Here is a 17,722-nt window from a genome sequence, read left to right as displayed (position 1 = left end):
ATCACGGCAACCCAGCCTTTGGAGTCCTACACGATTCCTTTGAAGCGCAAGAAGCTGCGGAATCCCCTGTTCTGGTGGAGCCTCTTGCTACACGGACTCCACGAGTGGCTACACCCTCACCCACTTATTCGGATGTGGAGGGTGGGGATGGTGATGACGAGGAGTATGGCTTTCCTGCCAACACTGATCCTGAGGATCACCACGACTCATGGACAGTTGCAGGTGACCCAGGGGGTCAGCAAACTGCCCAGGACCCTCAAGTATACGCTGTCAAGACCTCTCCTACCGAGGATTCAGCTGCATTTAATGCTCTAATTGAGAGGGCGGCTAAAAACCACGACGTGGACCTCCACACTGACCCTATCCAAGTGGACTTCCTTTTTGATACCTTTTCCACTGCAGAAAAGACTGTCAAGACTCTCCCCATGCTGAAGGGGGTTCTCAAACATGCTGCAGACATTTTTAAGGAACCCACAATGGCCAGGGTGGTCAACCCAAGGATTGAACAAAAATATAGGCCGGCGCCTGGCGACCCCACCTACATCAGAGGCCAGTTGCCATTGGACTCTCTGGTCGTCTCTTATGCCCGGAAGAGGGCGAACTCACAAACCACTGGTGATGCTCCTCCCCCCGACAAGGAATCTAAAGTGCTGGAGGCATCAGGGAAGAGAGTGGCGGCTCAAGCGGCCAATATCTGGCGTATCTCTAACACTCAGGCGCTGCTAGTCAGATATGACAGGGCGCACTATGACACACTAGAGACCCTGTTGCAACATCTTCCAGATCAGTATAAAGAGGCAGCTGAGATGCTTATTCAGGAAGGGAAGCTTATCTTCAACGCTTCCATTAAGTGTGCACTGGAGGTGGCGGACACCGCGGCCAGAGCCATTAACACCAGTGTCATGTTGAGACGTCAGGCCTGGCTCAGAATCTCTGGTTTCAAGCCGGAGATACAAACTACCATCCTCAATCAGCCGGTAAACCCGGACAGGTTATTTGGTCCAGAGGTGGAAACCACCTTGGAAAAGATAAAGAAGGATACCGAAACTGCAAAATCCATGAGGGCTCTCCAGTCCCAGCAGTTTCAGGGAAGTACTTTTCGTCGCTCAAGCAATAGAGGTGTTTCCAGAGGCCAGATGTCCCAGCAAACGCAATACAATAAAAGTGGGACGCAGTCCTCTTACACCAAGCAGAGTAGAGGCGGCTATCGGGGCAACAGCACCAAGGGCAGAGGTCGTGGAAACAACAACTCCCGCTCCTCCGCCACCAGTAAACAGTGACGCCTTGTCACTGCCCCCCGACCATACTTCACCTGTCGGGGGGAGACTCCAGCAGTTCCTGCCCGTCTGGAAATCCATCACCATGGACAGGTGGGTCAGAAAACTTATCCAGTTCGGTTATTGTCTGGAGTTAACAGCCACTCCGCCCAACATGCCACCAAAACACCGTCCTATGTCCACAGAGCATTTGCACTTATTGCAGCAGGAGGTACTAGTCATGCTGCAAAAAGGGGCAATCGAGCTCGTGCCTTTGGAGGAAGAAGGCACGGGGGTTTACTCCCTGTACTTCTTAATCCCAAAAAAGGACGGATCCCTCAGACCCATACTGGACCTCAGACCCCTGAATCAGTACATTCTATCAGAACACTTTCATATGCTCACACTGCAGCAGGTTCTCCCGTTGTTCAATCGGGGAGACTTCCTCGCAACCTTGGATCTCAAGGATGCCTATTTCCACATTCCACTGCATCCATCACACAGGAAATACCTCAGGTTCACTATTCAGGGTCGGCATTATCAGTTCAAGGTCCTGCCCTTCGGGGTGACCACAGCGCCCAGGGTGTTCACAAAATGTCTGGCGACAGTAGCTGCGCACCTCAGGAGGCAGAACGTTCACGTTTACCCTTATCTGGACGACTGGCTTGTCCAAGCAAAGTCGGCCCAGCAGTGCGCCGCCAACATGTCCCACACCATTCACCTCCTTCACGATCTGGGATTCTCACTAAATTATCCCAAGTCGCACCTTCAACCGGCCCGTGTGCGGCAATATCTGGGTGTGACAATCGATACTCTGGCAGCCACGGCTCAGCCAACTTCTGTGAGGATCAACAGCATTCAGTTGCTGATCCAGAAGTTCAAACCGCAACACTCGCTTCCAGCAAAAGTGTTCATGCAGTTGATAGGCATGATGGCCTCCTGCATCTTCATAGTCCCGCACGCAAGACTACATATGCGTCCGCTCCAAGAATGCTTGGCTCATCAGTGGACTCAGGCTCAGGGACAGTTGAACGACCTAGTGTTGGTGACCGGTCGGGCATACAGCTCTCTGCATTGGTGGACTCCACACAACCTTTGCAAGGGCCGACCGTTCCAAGAGCCTGTGCCACAGATTATCCTGACGACAGACGCATCTCTCCAGGGATGGGGAGCTCGTGTGCTCCACTACACAGTGCAGGGACTATGGACAACGCAGCAGAAAAAGATTCACATCAACTACCTGGAACTGATGGCAATCTTCATGGCATTGAAGGCATTCAAAGTACATCTGTGCAACAAAGTCGTGTTGATCCGGACGGACAACATGACGGTCATGTACTACATTCAAAAGCAGGGAGGTACGCACTCTCCGCAGTTGTCTCATCTGGCTCAGAGCATGTGGAAGTGGGCCATTCAGAGGCACATCTTCCTCATGGCGGAACACCTCCCGGGCAAGGACAATCAGATGGCGGATCTGCTCAGCAGGTACAGCCACCAGATGCACGAGTGGGAGATACATCCATCAGTACTCCGCCCGTACTTTCAGCAGTGGGGTCATCCAGAGATAGACCTGTTTGCCACAAGGGAAAACGCAAAATGCCAAAGCTTTCCCGCCAAGTTCCCTCACCCACAGTCGCAGGGCAATGCGATATGGATGAACTGGTCAGGCAGATTTGCGTACGCTTTTCCCCCAGCACCTCTCATACCGCTGGTGGCACGAAAGCTAAAGCATCACTCGATGACACTCATCCTGGTTGCTCCAACGTGGGCACGCCAACCATGGTACACCACGTTTCTAGAACTCTCCGTGGTACTGCATCAAAGGCTGCACCTCACACCCAGGCTTTTGACGCAGAGCCGTGGCGACATTCAGCATCCAGACCCGCAACAGCTCAACCTGGCGATCTGGCTCCTGAAGTCTTAGAGTTTGGCTACCTTGACTTGCCTCCTGAATGCATGGATATCATACGGGAGGCTAGAAAGCCCACCACCAGGGCCTGCTATGCAGCAAAATGGAAGCGGTTTGTCATTTACTGTACTGAACACAACATCAACCCGCTAGATGCATCCATTCCCAACATCATCTGTTATTTGTTACATCTTTACAAATGCAATCTAGCATATGCTTCCATTTGGATACACTTATCCGCCATAGCGGCTTATCTCCAAAACAGGCAGCATCTCTCCGTTTTCAGAGTGCCTGCCATCAAAGCCTTCCTAGAAGGACTTAAACGGGTCATCCCTTCCAGGACCCCTCCAGCTCCTGTATGGAACCTCAATGTGGTCCTCACAAGGTTGATGGGCCCACCTTTTGAGCCTCTGCATTCCTGTGAGATTCAGTTCTTAACATGGAAAGTGGCGTTTCTCATTGCCATTACGTCTCTGCGACGTGTTAGTGAGCTGCAGGCGCTCACTGTACAAGAGCCATTCATACAGATTCACTCCAACAGGGTGGTGCTGCGCACTAACCCTAAATTTCTTCCTAAAGTGGTTTAGCAGTTCCATGTCAATCAGACCATTGAGCTGCCCGCGTTCTTTCAAAACCCAGAGACAGTGGCAGAAAGAATGCTCCACACTCTTGATGTCAAACGAGCTTTGATGTACTACATCAATAGGACAACGGATTTTAGGAAGACACAACAACTCTTTGTTGCCTTTTCAGCCCAGCACAAAGGCAACCCCATTTCCAAGGCAGGGATAGCCAGGTGGATCGTTAAGTGTATTCAGATTTGCTATCACAAGGCTAAGCGCACTTTAACGGTCCCCCCTAGAGCCCACTCCACCCGCAAGTTGGGGGCCTCCATGGCTTTCCTTGGTAATATCCCTTTGGAAGACATTTGTAGAGCAGCCACATGGTCTACCCCACACACATTTACTAAACACTACTGTGTAGATGTGCACTCCAAGCAGCAAGCAGCTGTAGGGCAGGCTGTTCTAAAGACACTTTTTCAGACATCTGCAGCTGGCACAGGCGGCCGCCGTTAATGGAGGGACTGCTATTTATTCTATGCTATAGATATGAATTCAGCAGCCCACATGCCTCGAACTGAATATGCTACTTACCAGTATGCATCTGTTCTTGGCATGTAGGGCTGCTGACATTCATATCGCCCGCCCTCCTCCCCGGCGCCTGTAGCGGCTGCAGAATTTACACTTATTCTTAGCATGGTCATCGCTCACACTGTTACACTCCCATCTTCGCCACAATGGCTAAAAACAATCTGGGGATGGAGTCGATGCCCATGCGCACTGTAGTCCAGGGGAGTAGCCACCTATCTCGTGATACTTCGAAGACTCTTCCAGGACAACAATGTGCAATCATCCGGACCCAACACTAGGCGGCGATCTATGCTATAGATATGAATGTCAGCAGCCCTACATGCCAAGAACAGATGCATACTGGTAAGTAGCATATTCATTACCACTAGTGTCCAGTCCGAGTGGCTGCTTTCAGCTGCCACCACCAGACATGTTTCTGGATCTCTGGGTCGGAAACCTTCTGCTCTTTGGTGGCCTGAAACAATGCACATCCTGGGATGAGGTGCCAACCCTCCTCCCCCAGGATGGGCAGGGTTCACGAAGGGGAATCTTCAAAGGTTTGCCGCCTTTGTGAGCTTCCCCACTCGGCCTGAGTTTAAGTGGCCCTACACCACAAGGTGGCCTCCCCGCGATCCTGACCTGAGATCTGGTGATCTCTGACCTGCCTCGAATCTCCAAGCGAAGCCTGCAGCCCCTTTCCGGAGGATCCACCGACCGCGACCGCAGCTGGTAAGAAAACCTGACGCCTAAAGAAACCCCTGCACCTGACGTCCCATGGTCTTGGGTGATCCAACCGACGGTGTCCCAGCATCCCAAAGCATCCCAACGTACCTCTTCAACCTGTGGTCACCTCAAAAAGATCTACGTCCCCAAGCCTAAAGTCTTTGTTGCAACCGGAGAATCCGCACTGAAATTAACAGGGCACCAGACGCCAAACCAGCACCCTGCACCCAGCCGCCCCTGCGCCGCTACAGGTGTACTTTGAGTGCTAACTCGGTTCCCCCTTTGCCTTGAGCCTAAATCCAGGAGCTTTTCTCCCATACCCTTGTGGCCTGCTCATCCACCAACCTTAGGTCCCCTACCCCCCCATTGGATAGCATTGTGCCTCAGCACCCTGCACCCAGCCGCCCTAGCACCACTGAAGGTGCTTCCAATGTGCATCCTTAGAGATTCCACTTGAAAAACGACCTAACTCTAGTGTCCTGGCTGAGTGATGGCTCGCCAGCTGCCAACACCTGACCTTTTTCTGGAACCCTGGGTCGAGAGCCTGCCGTTCTTAGGGTCCTGAAACAAAGCACATCCTGGAACGAGGTACCAAGCTTCCTCCCCCAGGATGGGCTGGGTCCACAAAGGGGAATCTTCAAAGGCCTGTCACTTTTGTGAGCTACCCCAGCCATTCGCTGCTCCCAGCAACTGGCCTCCACTGGTTCTGCCACACACTTTGGGCGGGAGAAACGGTGAGAAAAACAAGTTAAGAGGAGAGCTGTGCCCACCTTTGCCAACTCCACCCCTCAGGTGAAGCACAATTCGCAGTCCCCACCATCTTGAAGATAGGGGGACCCAGACAACCAGAGTAAGGTTTATGCCCCCTTCTACTGGAGGGTGGCATAATAGTGGGTGTACTCACCCCAAGGCAAGGACCCATTGGTCCCACCCGTACATCCCTGTAACGCCCCATAGTTTAGTATAGTTAGAAGAAAGAAGAAGAAGGACTGAACAGCCATGCTAAAGAAGATGAGGAGGACACCAACTGACTTGTCCCAAGCCCTGCCGGCCTGTCCCGACGTCGAACTGATACAGCAAAATCCCAGTGTGTCCTGGACCAGCAGCCCCCAAGAACCCGGAGGACCTGCCCTGCCTTTCCAAACCAGGCTTTGTCCCCCGTTAGCACTGGTTTTGCTCACCCACAGACTCTGGCTCTGGTCAAATCCGCGAGTCTGCATCCGACGCTCACGGCCGGAGTTCGAGTGGTCCAACACCACAAGGTGGTCTCCCCGGCGATTGTCACTTGGGACCTGGAGATCCCTGACCTACCTCGAGTCTCCGATGCCTTCAGCCCCTTTCAGGAGGATCCCTCTGACCAGAGCTGGTAACAAAAATACACCCCTTCACCCAACGACCTTGATTGGCGCAACAGACTGTGTCATGGCATCCCAAGACATCCCAACTTACCTATCCAACTGGTGGTCGCCTCCAGAAGTTCTTTGTCCCTGACCCTTCAGTGTTTGTTGCTACCGGAGAATCCCCATTGAAAACAACAGGGCACCCGACGCCAAAACTTCACCCGGTCACCCCTGCACCATTGTGGGTGCACCTTGTTTGCTAAATCAGATCCCCCTTTGCCCTGAGGCTAATACCAGGAGCTTTGCTTCCACAATCTGGTGGCCTGCTCGTGAGAAGCCACCAACCGGAGTCCCCCTATCCCTCATTGGATAAAATTGGGCATCAGCACTCTGCACCCGGCCGCCCTCGTGCTTCTGAGGGTGACTTGAGAGCGCATCCTAGACCACTGGGGAACCCTGGTTTTCACCCCAGAAAACCAACCCACAAACCTAAGTACTTACTGTTAAGTCTATAACATTGTTTTCTCCCAGAGGATTGCATTGACTGGTTTCTTGTGAAAATTGTTTTGTGGGTGGAGTTGGTTTGTATGAAACATTGAGAAACTGCACATAGAAAAAAAACTGATTTACTTACCTATTATCTTGGAAATGTTCCAGTGTGATATCTAGGCATATCACACTGACTAGAAAAAGTAACTTAAAAAGTAATCCTAAAAAGTAATCTGAAAAGTAACTCAAACTGTTTTTATAAACAAATGACTTACACTTACCTGTACCAAGCTTGGCTTGGTTATAGAAAATAAAATACAACTAAATATTTTTATACAAACAAATTGGTTTGATTTCAGCCTTTGAGCGTGTGACATCTCTTGCCTGAGTCTGTACATAAATGCTTAACACTACACTATGATAAAACCTTAATGCTCGCCCTCACTAACACAAATGGAGAGTAAGCTATTTTCTACTTTTCCCTCTTTAAGCCTTTGGGGTTCCACTGGACTCTGTGCACACTATACCTTACTTTGGTATAGTATATAGAGAGCCAGCTTCCTACACTTGTTTCGGGACACAAGGCATAAAACACTGATAGCCATTTGGAGTTAATGCTTGCTAAAATTGTTTCAGAAATCCAACTCCTCCACGACTACCAATGAGAAAATCACTAAGCTGTATGAACTTGGAATGGAGCCCGACAGGAAAATGTGGGTGGATCGTTACCTGTCCTTCACTGAAGAGAAAGCCATGGGAATGAACAACCTTCCTGCAGTGGGGCGCAAGCCTCTCGACCTCTTCAGGCTCTATGTGTCGGTAAAGGAAATTGGAGGATTGACTCAGGTGAGTGTGTGTTGCTATTTATACATTTGCAGTTGTATTTATACTAGTTGTGAACGTTGAGAGGTTCCATGCCCAGTGGGTATTTAGTGCTTTAGCAGGTAGGGATTTGTTGGGTCTAATTTGTTTTCATTTTCTTCTCAGGTCAACAAGAACAAAAAATGGCGGGAGCTGTCCACAAACTTAAATGTGGGTACCTCGAGCAGTGCAGCCAGCTCACTGAAGAAGCAGTACATTCAGTGTCTTTATGCCTTTGAGTGCAAAATAGAGAGGGGTGAAGATCCACCACCTGATATCTTTGCAGCTGCAGACGCTAAGAAGGCTGCAAAAATCCAGCCTCCCTCTCCTGGTGAGTGTGTGCTCATTTAAGTTAATAAAACTGCCAAATGTAGGCACATTCATTTGATATGTGCCATGCTGTGCTAGGAATGGTGTCAGAAGTCTGCCTCAATTTTCCTGTGAGTTTTTAAACTGTTCTGAGACTGTGATAGCCATACCCTCTTCTCTGCTGAGGAATGCGAAGAGGGAAATGCTAGGAAAATGCCTCTTCTTTTTGTTTAGTCTAGTCCCATCTGTCCCTGTGCTGATGAGTCCTACAGATCTAGAAAGAATTGCCAAGAGTTCCACTCTTCCCTAAAACCAGCAAGGACCCAGGTATAGACCTAGCCTTCAGTGAGTGCACGTCTGCATATCAAGATGTGCCAAAAACTATAGCCACCCTCCCCTTCAATGAACACTCTTCCATGGGTGCGCTGTGTGAGAAGTTGGCCTGATATATAATGTTCACTATTCTAGTGAACACTTTGTATCAGTCCAAACAACCCTTATTGATGTCTGGTTGTAAGTCAACCTGATAGACCAGCTATCCTAGTAGCATGGACACGTGCAGTCTTTAGGCTAAACTCTAGAGGGCGTGTTAAGCCAGCTGTTTTACCATCACATTTACCCCTTGAACACCAAGTGAAAGGACACCACACAAGTTGTTATGAAAATAAACAGATATTTATTTATAACAAGTCTACCCTGAACTCTTTATGAGTCAGGGAGCTAAGCACACAACAAAACTCTTACGAAAATACTTTAAGTCACACAATTTACACAAATGCCCGAGGGGCACGAAAAACCATATACTACACAAGTGGAATGCGAAATTACTAGCAGGTAAGTACTATTCTCATAGGCTTTAGAATCGCTAGGACTGGACTACTGAACCTTTAGATCACGAGCAGGAGGCCTAGGGACGTCGTGTGCAGAGTCGGAACTCTCACGCGTAAGGCGGGAAAAAGTCTATGGAGGCTAGTAAAAGCAAAGTTAGTGTTTTCGGGCGAACCCGACTAGGTAGGTCAAAAACGAAAGTGGATCTAGACACTTAGAGAGTTGGTCTACGCTGGAGCACCGGAGTACTCGGTTTACCTAGCCCAGGGGCTGCGGCTGCATAGGGTTCAAATGTTGTCGGGTTTCTTCGTTGATGAACCAGGAGCCTGAAGAAAGAAGTTGCTGGCAGGCGACCAGTGAAGAAGTTCTTGGGGATCCAAGCCTGGATCGGGAAGAGGAAGACCTGTAAGCAGAGGGGACCAAGTTCTGAATCACTAGCCAGTGATTTAGGTGGGCACCAGAGTGGCACCGGGCGAAGTCACCTCAACCAGGTGAGTGGACGCTGCTGGGCTCTGCAGTCTCTCGGACCAGGAGGCGTTGTCGGCGACCAGGACGGAGGTGCGAGCTGTCCCACGAAGATATCTGCTGTCGACGTCGCTGGACCCAGGATTGGGGCAACAAGTCTTGGCAAATGCAAGCCCACGCGGTGGACTTAAAATGGCGTCTGGAGTGGACCAGGAGGGTCCAGGGTGCTCCTCTGTTGGAGGGGAGCAAGGGCCAGTCTGGAGCAACCAGACCAGCGGTGTTTGTCGTCGAAATTCGTCGTCAGAGGGCCACTAGCCAACGGGCAAGTGACCTGGACAACGCGGTGAGCAGCAAAGAGCAGAAGGGCCCCACGCAGATCTCGTGGATGCAAGGGGGCTGGACTTCGGTGCTGGAGCTGCTCAGGGTTGGGGCTTCTCTTACCCCAAAGCACTCGGTCGAGGGTCACTCGGGAGTCGTGCTGGTCAAGCGTCGTGCAGTCTTGGAAGATGGCCGGTCCCTCGAGGTCTCGTCACACCCACGAATCACAGCTGGGCTGATGATGCAGGTAAAGGTCAGAGGTGCCAGGGAAGCCGGTTCTCGTCGAGCTGGGCAGTCTTGATCCGGTGAGGAGACTTACAGCAGACCGCGATGCTTGGTTGGTGCCTGCTGCTGCAGGGTGACTACTCCTTAGTCACAAGGGAGAAATCTTAGGAAGAAGTCTTGAGTTCCTTTCGTGGAAAGTAGTTTCAGGATTCAAAGATGATCTAATTTGGAAGGGGGCCTGCTCCTACCTTTATCCTGCAAAAGGGGGCTGGCACGCGACTAAGTCCTGCCCTATGGGTGGGACTAGGAGGGGGGTGGTTACACCCCTCTCCTTTGGCGGGCTTTCCCCAGCTCAGGGGCTGGAGTGCCCCTGGAACTGGTTCAAGCCGGCCTATGCACAGTGAGCACCGGGGTGCCACTTGCAGTCACCTTCCTCCAAAGCCCTGCCTAGCTAGAATACACAAAACCCTGTCTGGGACGGTGCTGGCACCGCCCCTGGCAGGAAACCCTTTGTCCTTGCCTCCTGCGCTGGGAGGACTCCCAGCAGCAGGAGGGCAGACTTGTGTCTCGGTGGCAGCATCCATCTTGTGGAGCTGAGGCTATGTCTGACTTTAACCGGGGTTACAGGTTACATACATGTCGTGTCCCTCTAGAAGGGTGGAATGCTAACCCCGTCGCCAGAATTGGCGAGGGGTTAGTATTCCAATTCGTATGACACCTTATTCGACATGTTTTGATAAAGCGATACCAGAGTTGGCATATAACCGCGAGGATTATAATGCACTTAAAAGTATATGGTATGCGTTATCATGGAACAGCTATTAGGACTTGGTTCCGCAAGCTGCAAACGGGCTCAGCTCATGCCATACCATTTCACCTTATTCCACGCACTCTGCCTTCAGGATTGTTAAGGCCTGCCATAGGAGTGACTGATAGGAATATAGGTGTCCATTTTAGGTTTAGATATAGGAATACTATATCTACAGCAAAGGGTGATTACACCACCTTGCCCCAGCTGTCAAGCAGCCAGTTGTGTCTGGTTTAGTTAGTCAACCCAGGGGTGGCATAATACATGCTGCAGCCCCTGGGAGACTTCTGGGTGCACCTCAGCCCTGGGTACAGGGACTTGGAGAGGGCCCAGTGCCAATTCAGTACCTGGGTACAATTTGGAATAGAGAGAACAGCTAGGCTGTGGGTCTGATTAGCAGGCCCACAGCCAGGGAAAGTCATAAACCAGTGAAGCAAAAAGCAAAAATCTGGGTGATCATAGGATTGCAGACCCTACTCTCCTACATGACCCCCCCCCCCCCAAACTTTGGGACAATAAGCTAACCTTGACCAGGTGAGTCTTCTTGCTCTAAGTGGAAATACCTGGAGAGCCCATCAGCATTGCCACGATCAGTACCAGGTCTATGCTCCACTGTAAAATCCATCCCCTGTAGGGAAATGGACCACCTAAGTAGTTTGGGGTTTTCACCCTTCATCTGATTTAGCCATAAGAGGGGCTTATGGTCGGTCTGAATCTTAAAGTGAGTGCCAAACAAGTATGACCTCAACTTTTTCAGGGCCCACAGCAAAGGCCTCCCTCTCAATAGCTGACCAATTTTTCTCTCTGGGGGTCAGCCTTCTGCTAATAAAAGCAATGGGCTGGTCGTTACCATCAAAATTCAGCTGAGATAGAACAGCTCCCACACCCAACTCAGAAGCATCTGTTTGGACAATGAAGGTCTTGGAGTAGTCTGGACTCTTTAGGATAGGTGCTGTGCACATGGCCTGCTTTAGGTCATTAAATGCTTTCTGACAGCTTGCTGTCCACTGAACTTTCTTTGGCATCTTTTTACTTGTCAGGTCATTAAGTGGAGTCACAATGGACCCATAATTCTTGACAAATTTCCTATAGTAACCAGTCAGGCCCAAGAAAGCTCGAACCTGAGTCTGGGTGGTTGGAGGAGCCCAGTCCTTGATGGCCTGTATCTTGCTCTCCAAGGGTTGAACCTGGCCTCTACCTACAAGGTGGCCCAGGTATACAACCTGTGTCTGCCCTATCTGGCACTTGGTGGCCTTGATAGTGAGACCTGCCTTTTGCAGTGCCTCTAACACTTTCCTCAGGTGGACCAGGTGATCCTCCCAGGTGGAACTAAAGACAGCTATATCATCAAGATATGCTGCACAGAAGTCATCCAACCCAGTTAGAACTTGATTCACCAGCCTTTGGAAGGTGGCAGGTGCATTTTTCAAACCAAAGGGCATTACCACAAATTGATAATGCCCACCAGGGGTAGAAAATGCTGTCTTGGGCTTGGCCTCCTCAGCTAACCTGATTTGCCAATACCCAGCTGTCAGGTCAAATGTACTTAAGTAGTTGGCAGAAGCCAATCTATCTATAAGTTCATCTGCTCTTGGTATTGGGTGGGCATCAGTCTTAGTGGCTGCATTGAGTCCTCTGTAGTCTACGCAAAACCTCATCTCTTTCTTACCACCCTGGGTGTGAGGCTTTGGCACTAGAACTATTGGGCTAACCCAAGGGCTATCTGAGGGCTCAATGACTCCCAGCTCCAACATTTTCTGCACTTCTGTCTTGATGCAGTCTCTGACATGATCAGGCTGTCTGTAGATTTTACTCTTGACAGGCAGACTGTCTCCAGTGTCAACTTCATGGGTACACCAATCAGTTTGACTGGGGGTCAGAGAGAACATATGTCTAAAGGATTGCAGAACTTGTCTACAATCCTGTTGCTGATGTTCAGAGAGGCTGCCACAAAAGACAACACCATCTACTGATCCATCATCAGGATTCTGAGTGAGCAGGTCTGGGAGAGGGTCACTCTCTTCCTCCTGTCCCTCATCTGTGGCCATGAGCAAGCTCATGTCCTTCCTGTCGACATATGCCTTGAGCCTGTTCACATGGAGCACCCTGAGGGGGCTCCTGGGAGTTCCAAGGTCCACCAGGTAGGTGACCTCTCCCTTTTGCTCAACGATGGTGTGGGGCCCAGACCATTTGTCTTTGAGTGCTGCTGGGGCCACTGGCTCCAGCACCCACACCTTATGTCCAGGCTTGTACACAGTCAGGACAGCCTTCTGGTCATGCCAAGCTTTTTGGAGTTCTTGGCTGGCCTCAAGGTTTTTAGATGCCTTCTCCATGTATTCAGCCATCCTGGAGCGGAGACCAAGTACATAGTCCACTATGTTGGTTGCAGGCTTTTTGAGAGGTCTCTCCCATCCTTCCTTCACCAAACACAGGGGTCCTCTTACAGGATGCCCATACAGAAGTTCAAAAGGGCTGTAGCCAACCCCCTTCTGTGGGACCTCTCTGTAAGCAAACAAGAGTCAGGGTATCAGGACATCCCATCTACGCCTGAGCTTTTCAGGTAGTCCATGAATCATCCCTTTGAGGGTCCTGTTGAATCTTTCAACAAGCCCATTGCACTGTGGATGATAGGGTGTGGTGAACTTGTAGTTGACACCACATTCCTTCCACATTGCAGTCAGATATCCTGACATGAAGTTTGCACCTCTGTCACAAACAACCTCCTTAGGGAAGCCCACTCTGGAGAACACTCCAACTAGGGCCCTTGCCACTACAGGTGCTGTAGTGGTCCTAAGTGGAATAGCTTCAGGATACCTGGTGGCATGGTCCACCACCACCAGTATAAACTTGTGCCCTGATGCTGTCTGGGGTTCCATTGGACCAACAATGTCAATCCCCACTCTTTCAAAGGGAACCCCCACCACAGGTAGTGGTATGAGGGGGGCCTTTGTTGTGCCACCTGACTTACCACTGGCTTGGCAAGTGACACAGGAGCGACAAAACTCCTTGGTATTCTCATTCATGTGAGGCCAGTGAAAGTGTGAGACAAGTCTGTCCCAAGTCTTTGTTTGGCCTAAGTGACCTGCAAGGGGAATCTCATGGGCCAAGGTGAGAAGGAAACCCCTCTGAGACAAGGGGATGACCAGCCTCCTGGTTGCACCAGGCTTGGGGTCTCTTGACTCAGAGTACAGGAGTCCATCTTCCCAGTATACCTTGTGGGTACCTGTGGCGTTCCCTGCAGCCTCAGCAGCAGCCTGCTGTCTGAGGGGTTCAAGGGAAGGGCAGTCTAACTGTGCCTTCCCCAGGTCTTCTCTGGAGGGTCCCCCGGAGCCCAGAAACTCAACTTGATCAAGTTCAAGCTCTTTAGGCTCAGTTTCCCTCAGCTCTTTCAGGTCAGCCTCCTCAGAGACTTGATCCTCAACCTGGGGCAAGAGGGAAGGCAATGCCTTAACCCTACTGCTCTTCTTCTTGGAAGGTGTCTGGTCCATTGTTCCAGGATCCAGCACCTGTTCAGTGGGGCATCTTCTGGCCTGTGACCTAGTCACAGCAAGCACATGTGCTGGCAAGCCTAACATTTCCATGTGAGCCCTCTGCTCCACTTCTGACCATAGTGATGACTCCAAATCATTGCCCAACAAACAATCCACTGGGAGGTCTGAACTAACCACAACTTTCTTTTGGCCACTTACCCCTCCCCAGGAGAAAGCAACAATCGCCATACTATGACTGGTAGTGACGTTGCTGGCATTGGTCACCAGGAAATCTGTACCTGGCATGATCTGTCCAGGGTCCACAAAGTTAGGTGTCACCATGGTGACACTGGCACAAGTGTCCCTATAGGCCTGAGCCATTTTGCCATTTATTAAAGGTGTCTGCCTGTATTTGCCCAAAGTATTGGGACTGACATCAGGGGACATATCCATATCCCCTGTACAGACAAGGACAGCCTGAGTGAGTGTGCCAACTAAGTTGTCAGACCCCTCAGTTCCCAAGGTTAACCCAACTATTCCCTTGGGAGGTGCACTACCACTACTGACTGTACTAGGGGGTGCAGTTGCCTTAGGGGCTGTAGTGGTAGGAGGTTGCCCTCCTCTTTTGGTGCACTCACTAAACCAGTGAGACTTACTTTTACAGTACTGGCACCACCTTTTTGACTGGCCTTCTTGAGTCTTCTTTTTCTGCTGTGAAGCCTGACCCCCACCCTCTTTGGTTTGTTGGGGACCTGTTGAAGACTTCTGGTCATTTTGTTCACTCTTGTTACTACCCTTTTGGTCTGCTTTCTTCTGACCACCCTGGTTCTGAGTCTCGTTCTGCTTGACCCTTGTTCTGACCCATCTGTCTGCCTTCTTTCCCAATTCTTGGGGAGAGGTCAGATCTGAATCAACAAGGTGCTGATGCAACAACTGGTTCTGACAATTATTTAAAATCTGTTCCCTCATGATCAGATTATACAACCCTGTGTAATCAGTAACCTTGCTACCCAGCAACCAGCCTTCCAAAGCCTTAGTGGCACAATCAACAAAGTCATTCCAATCCTGAGACTGAGTTTTCTGGGTGTCTCTGAACAGCAACCTGTACTGTTCAGTGGTTAAGCCAAACCCATCAACCAGTGTGTTGTTCAGGACTTGGTAGTTGTTAGCATCCTCAACTCTTGTAGTGAGGAGCTTATCTCTACCTTTGCCTTCAAAGGAGAGCCACAATATAGCTGCCCACTGACTTTGGGGGATGCACTGGACAGTGCAGGCCCTCTCCAAAGCAGCCATCCACTTTTGGATGTCATCCCCTTGCTTAAAGGGGGGCACTATCTTAGTCAGGTGTTTAGTATCTAAACTCCTTTCCTTATCTCTAGGGAGATTGCTGCCACCAGTGGGAACTATCCCACTCATCAGCTGCTCTCTAGCAAAGGCAAGCTTTTCTTTGGCCAGGGCAAGTTCTTCCCTTTCAATCCTTAGATTAGCCTGTTTCATCCTAGCTTCATGCTCTCTTCTCTGAGGGGAAGTAAATCTCCTCTGGGGAGAAATTCTTCTCCTCTGAGAAGAGGCATTAGAGTGCAGAGATCTATTGGAGTCCCTAGAATGAGATCTATCCCTTCTAACTCCAAGGTTAGGCCTTACTAGGGTCAGTACTGGGGGTCCCCCAGATCCTTCCCTAAGTAGGTCTAAGTTGGCCCTAGTAAGTCTGCTGACTAACTCAGACCTGTTGTCTGCCTCATCCCCAGAGAGTTCCTCTTCTTCCTCCTCCTCAACTGCATTTTCAGTTTCAAGGAGGTCTGGATCTCCAATGGTACCCTCTAGGGCTGGCATATTCCCATCTAACTGAGAAACTTTTCTCGCATCATATGTCTCTAAGAGACCTATCAGAAAGGGAATGGTGGGGTTAGACCCCTGTTTCAGTTTCCTGGAGGTACACACTTGTCTCATTTCCTGGAAACTGAGAGCTGCATATCTTGACTTGACCTGTGGAGGGTCAATGGCCACAAGGGGGGTCTCTGAAGACTCTCCATGGGTAGACATGCTTTTTTAGTGAGGTGTAAGTGGTGCACTTACCTACACTATATGTTTACCTACTGATCCCTTGCTAGAGTTGTAGTTTAGGGTGTGCTAGGCCCTAGGAGCTACAACAGCTGGTTCAGTAGAACTCAGAGTATTCTAAGCTAAGTTATATGTACCTTAGTACTTATGTGATCTTTCAAATGATATTCTTAGGATATGTGTGGTAAAACAACAGCAAGCTCAAATCCCAACCGCTGCTCACCAATGTGAGAAGTTGGCCTGATATATAATGTTCACTATTCTAGTGAATACTTTGTATCAGTCCAAACAACCCTTATTGATGTCTGGTTGTAAGTCAACCTGATAGACCAGCTATCCTAGTAGCATGGACACGTGCAGTCTTTAGGCTAAACTCTAGAGGGCGTGTTAAGCCAGCTGTTTTACCATCACATTTACCCCTTGAACACCAAGTGAAAGGACACCACACAAGTTGTTATGAAAATAAACAGATATTTATTTATAACAAGTCTACCCTGAACTCTTTATGAGTCAGGGAGCTAAGCACACAACAAAACTCTTACGAAAATACTTTAAGTCGCACATTTACACAAATGCCCGAGGGGCACGAAAAACCATATACTACACAAGTGGAATGCGAAATTACTAGCAGGTAAGTACTATTCTCATAGGCTTTAGAATCGCTAGGACTGGACTACTGAACCTTTAGATTACGAGCAGGAGGCCTAAGGACGTCGTGTGCAGAGTGGGAACTCTCACGCGTAAGGCGGGAAAAAGTCTATGGAGGCTAGTAAAAGCAAAGTTAGTGTTTTCGGGTGAACCCGGCTAGGTAGGTCAAAAACGAAAGTGGATCTAGACACTTAGAGAGTTGGTCTACGCTGGAGCACCGGAGTACTCGGTTTACCTAGCCCAGGGGCTGCGGCTGCATAGGGTTCAAATGTCGTCGGGTTTCTTTGTTGATGAACCAGGAGCCTGAAGAAAGAAGTTGCTGGCAGGCGACCAGTGAAGAAGTTCTTGGGGATCCAAGCCTGGATCGGGAAGAGGAAGACCTGTAAGCAGAGGGGACCAAGTTCTGAATCACTAGCCAGTGATTTAGGTGGGCACCAGAGTGGCACCGGGCGAAGTCACCTCAACCAGGTGAGTGGGCGCTGCTGGGCTCTGCAGTCTCTCGGACCAGGAGGCGTTGTCGGCGACCAGGATGGAGGTGCGAGCTGTCCCACGAAGATATCTGCTGTCGACGTCGCTGGACCCAGGATTGGGGCAACAAGTCTTGGCAAATGCAAGCCCACGCGGTGGACTTAAAATGGCGTCTGGAGTGGACCAGGAGGGTCCAGGGTGCTCCTCTGTTGGAGGGGAGCAAGGGCCAGTCTGGAGCAACCAGACCAGCGGTGTTTGTCGTCGAAATTCGTCGTCAGAGGGCCACTAGCCAACGGGCAAGTGACCTGGACAACGCGGTGAGCAGCAAAGAGCAGAAGGGCCCCACGCAGATCTCGTGGATGCAAGGGGGCTGGACTTCGGTGCTGGAGCTGCTCAGGGTTGGGGCTTCTCTTA

The 17,722-nt window shown here is 50.3% G+C and overlaps 1 protein-coding gene across 1 annotated transcript in view; it reads left to right on the top strand.

Moving 5' to 3' along the window:
- The window catches only part of ARID1A (AT-rich interaction domain 1A), a 579,170-nt gene that overhangs the window by 331,258 nt on the left and 230,190 nt on the right, over positions 1 to 17,722 (top strand). The window contains exons 11-12 of the mRNA XM_078682637.1: positions 7,484 to 7,693; positions 7,835 to 8,039. Of these exons, the coding sequence (XP_078538763.1) occupies positions 7,484 to 7,693; positions 7,835 to 8,039 (415 nt within the window). The remainder of the gene's footprint in view (positions 1 to 7,483; positions 7,694 to 7,834; positions 8,040 to 17,722) is intronic.

The sequence above is a fragment of the Lissotriton helveticus genome, chromosome 3_1 (assembly GCF_964261635.1).
Source record: "Lissotriton helveticus chromosome 3_1, aLisHel1.1, whole genome shotgun sequence".
Taxonomy (NCBI): Eukaryota; Metazoa; Chordata; class Amphibia; order Caudata; family Salamandridae; genus Lissotriton; species Lissotriton helveticus.
This window is presented reverse-complemented; position numbering and strand designations above follow the sequence as displayed.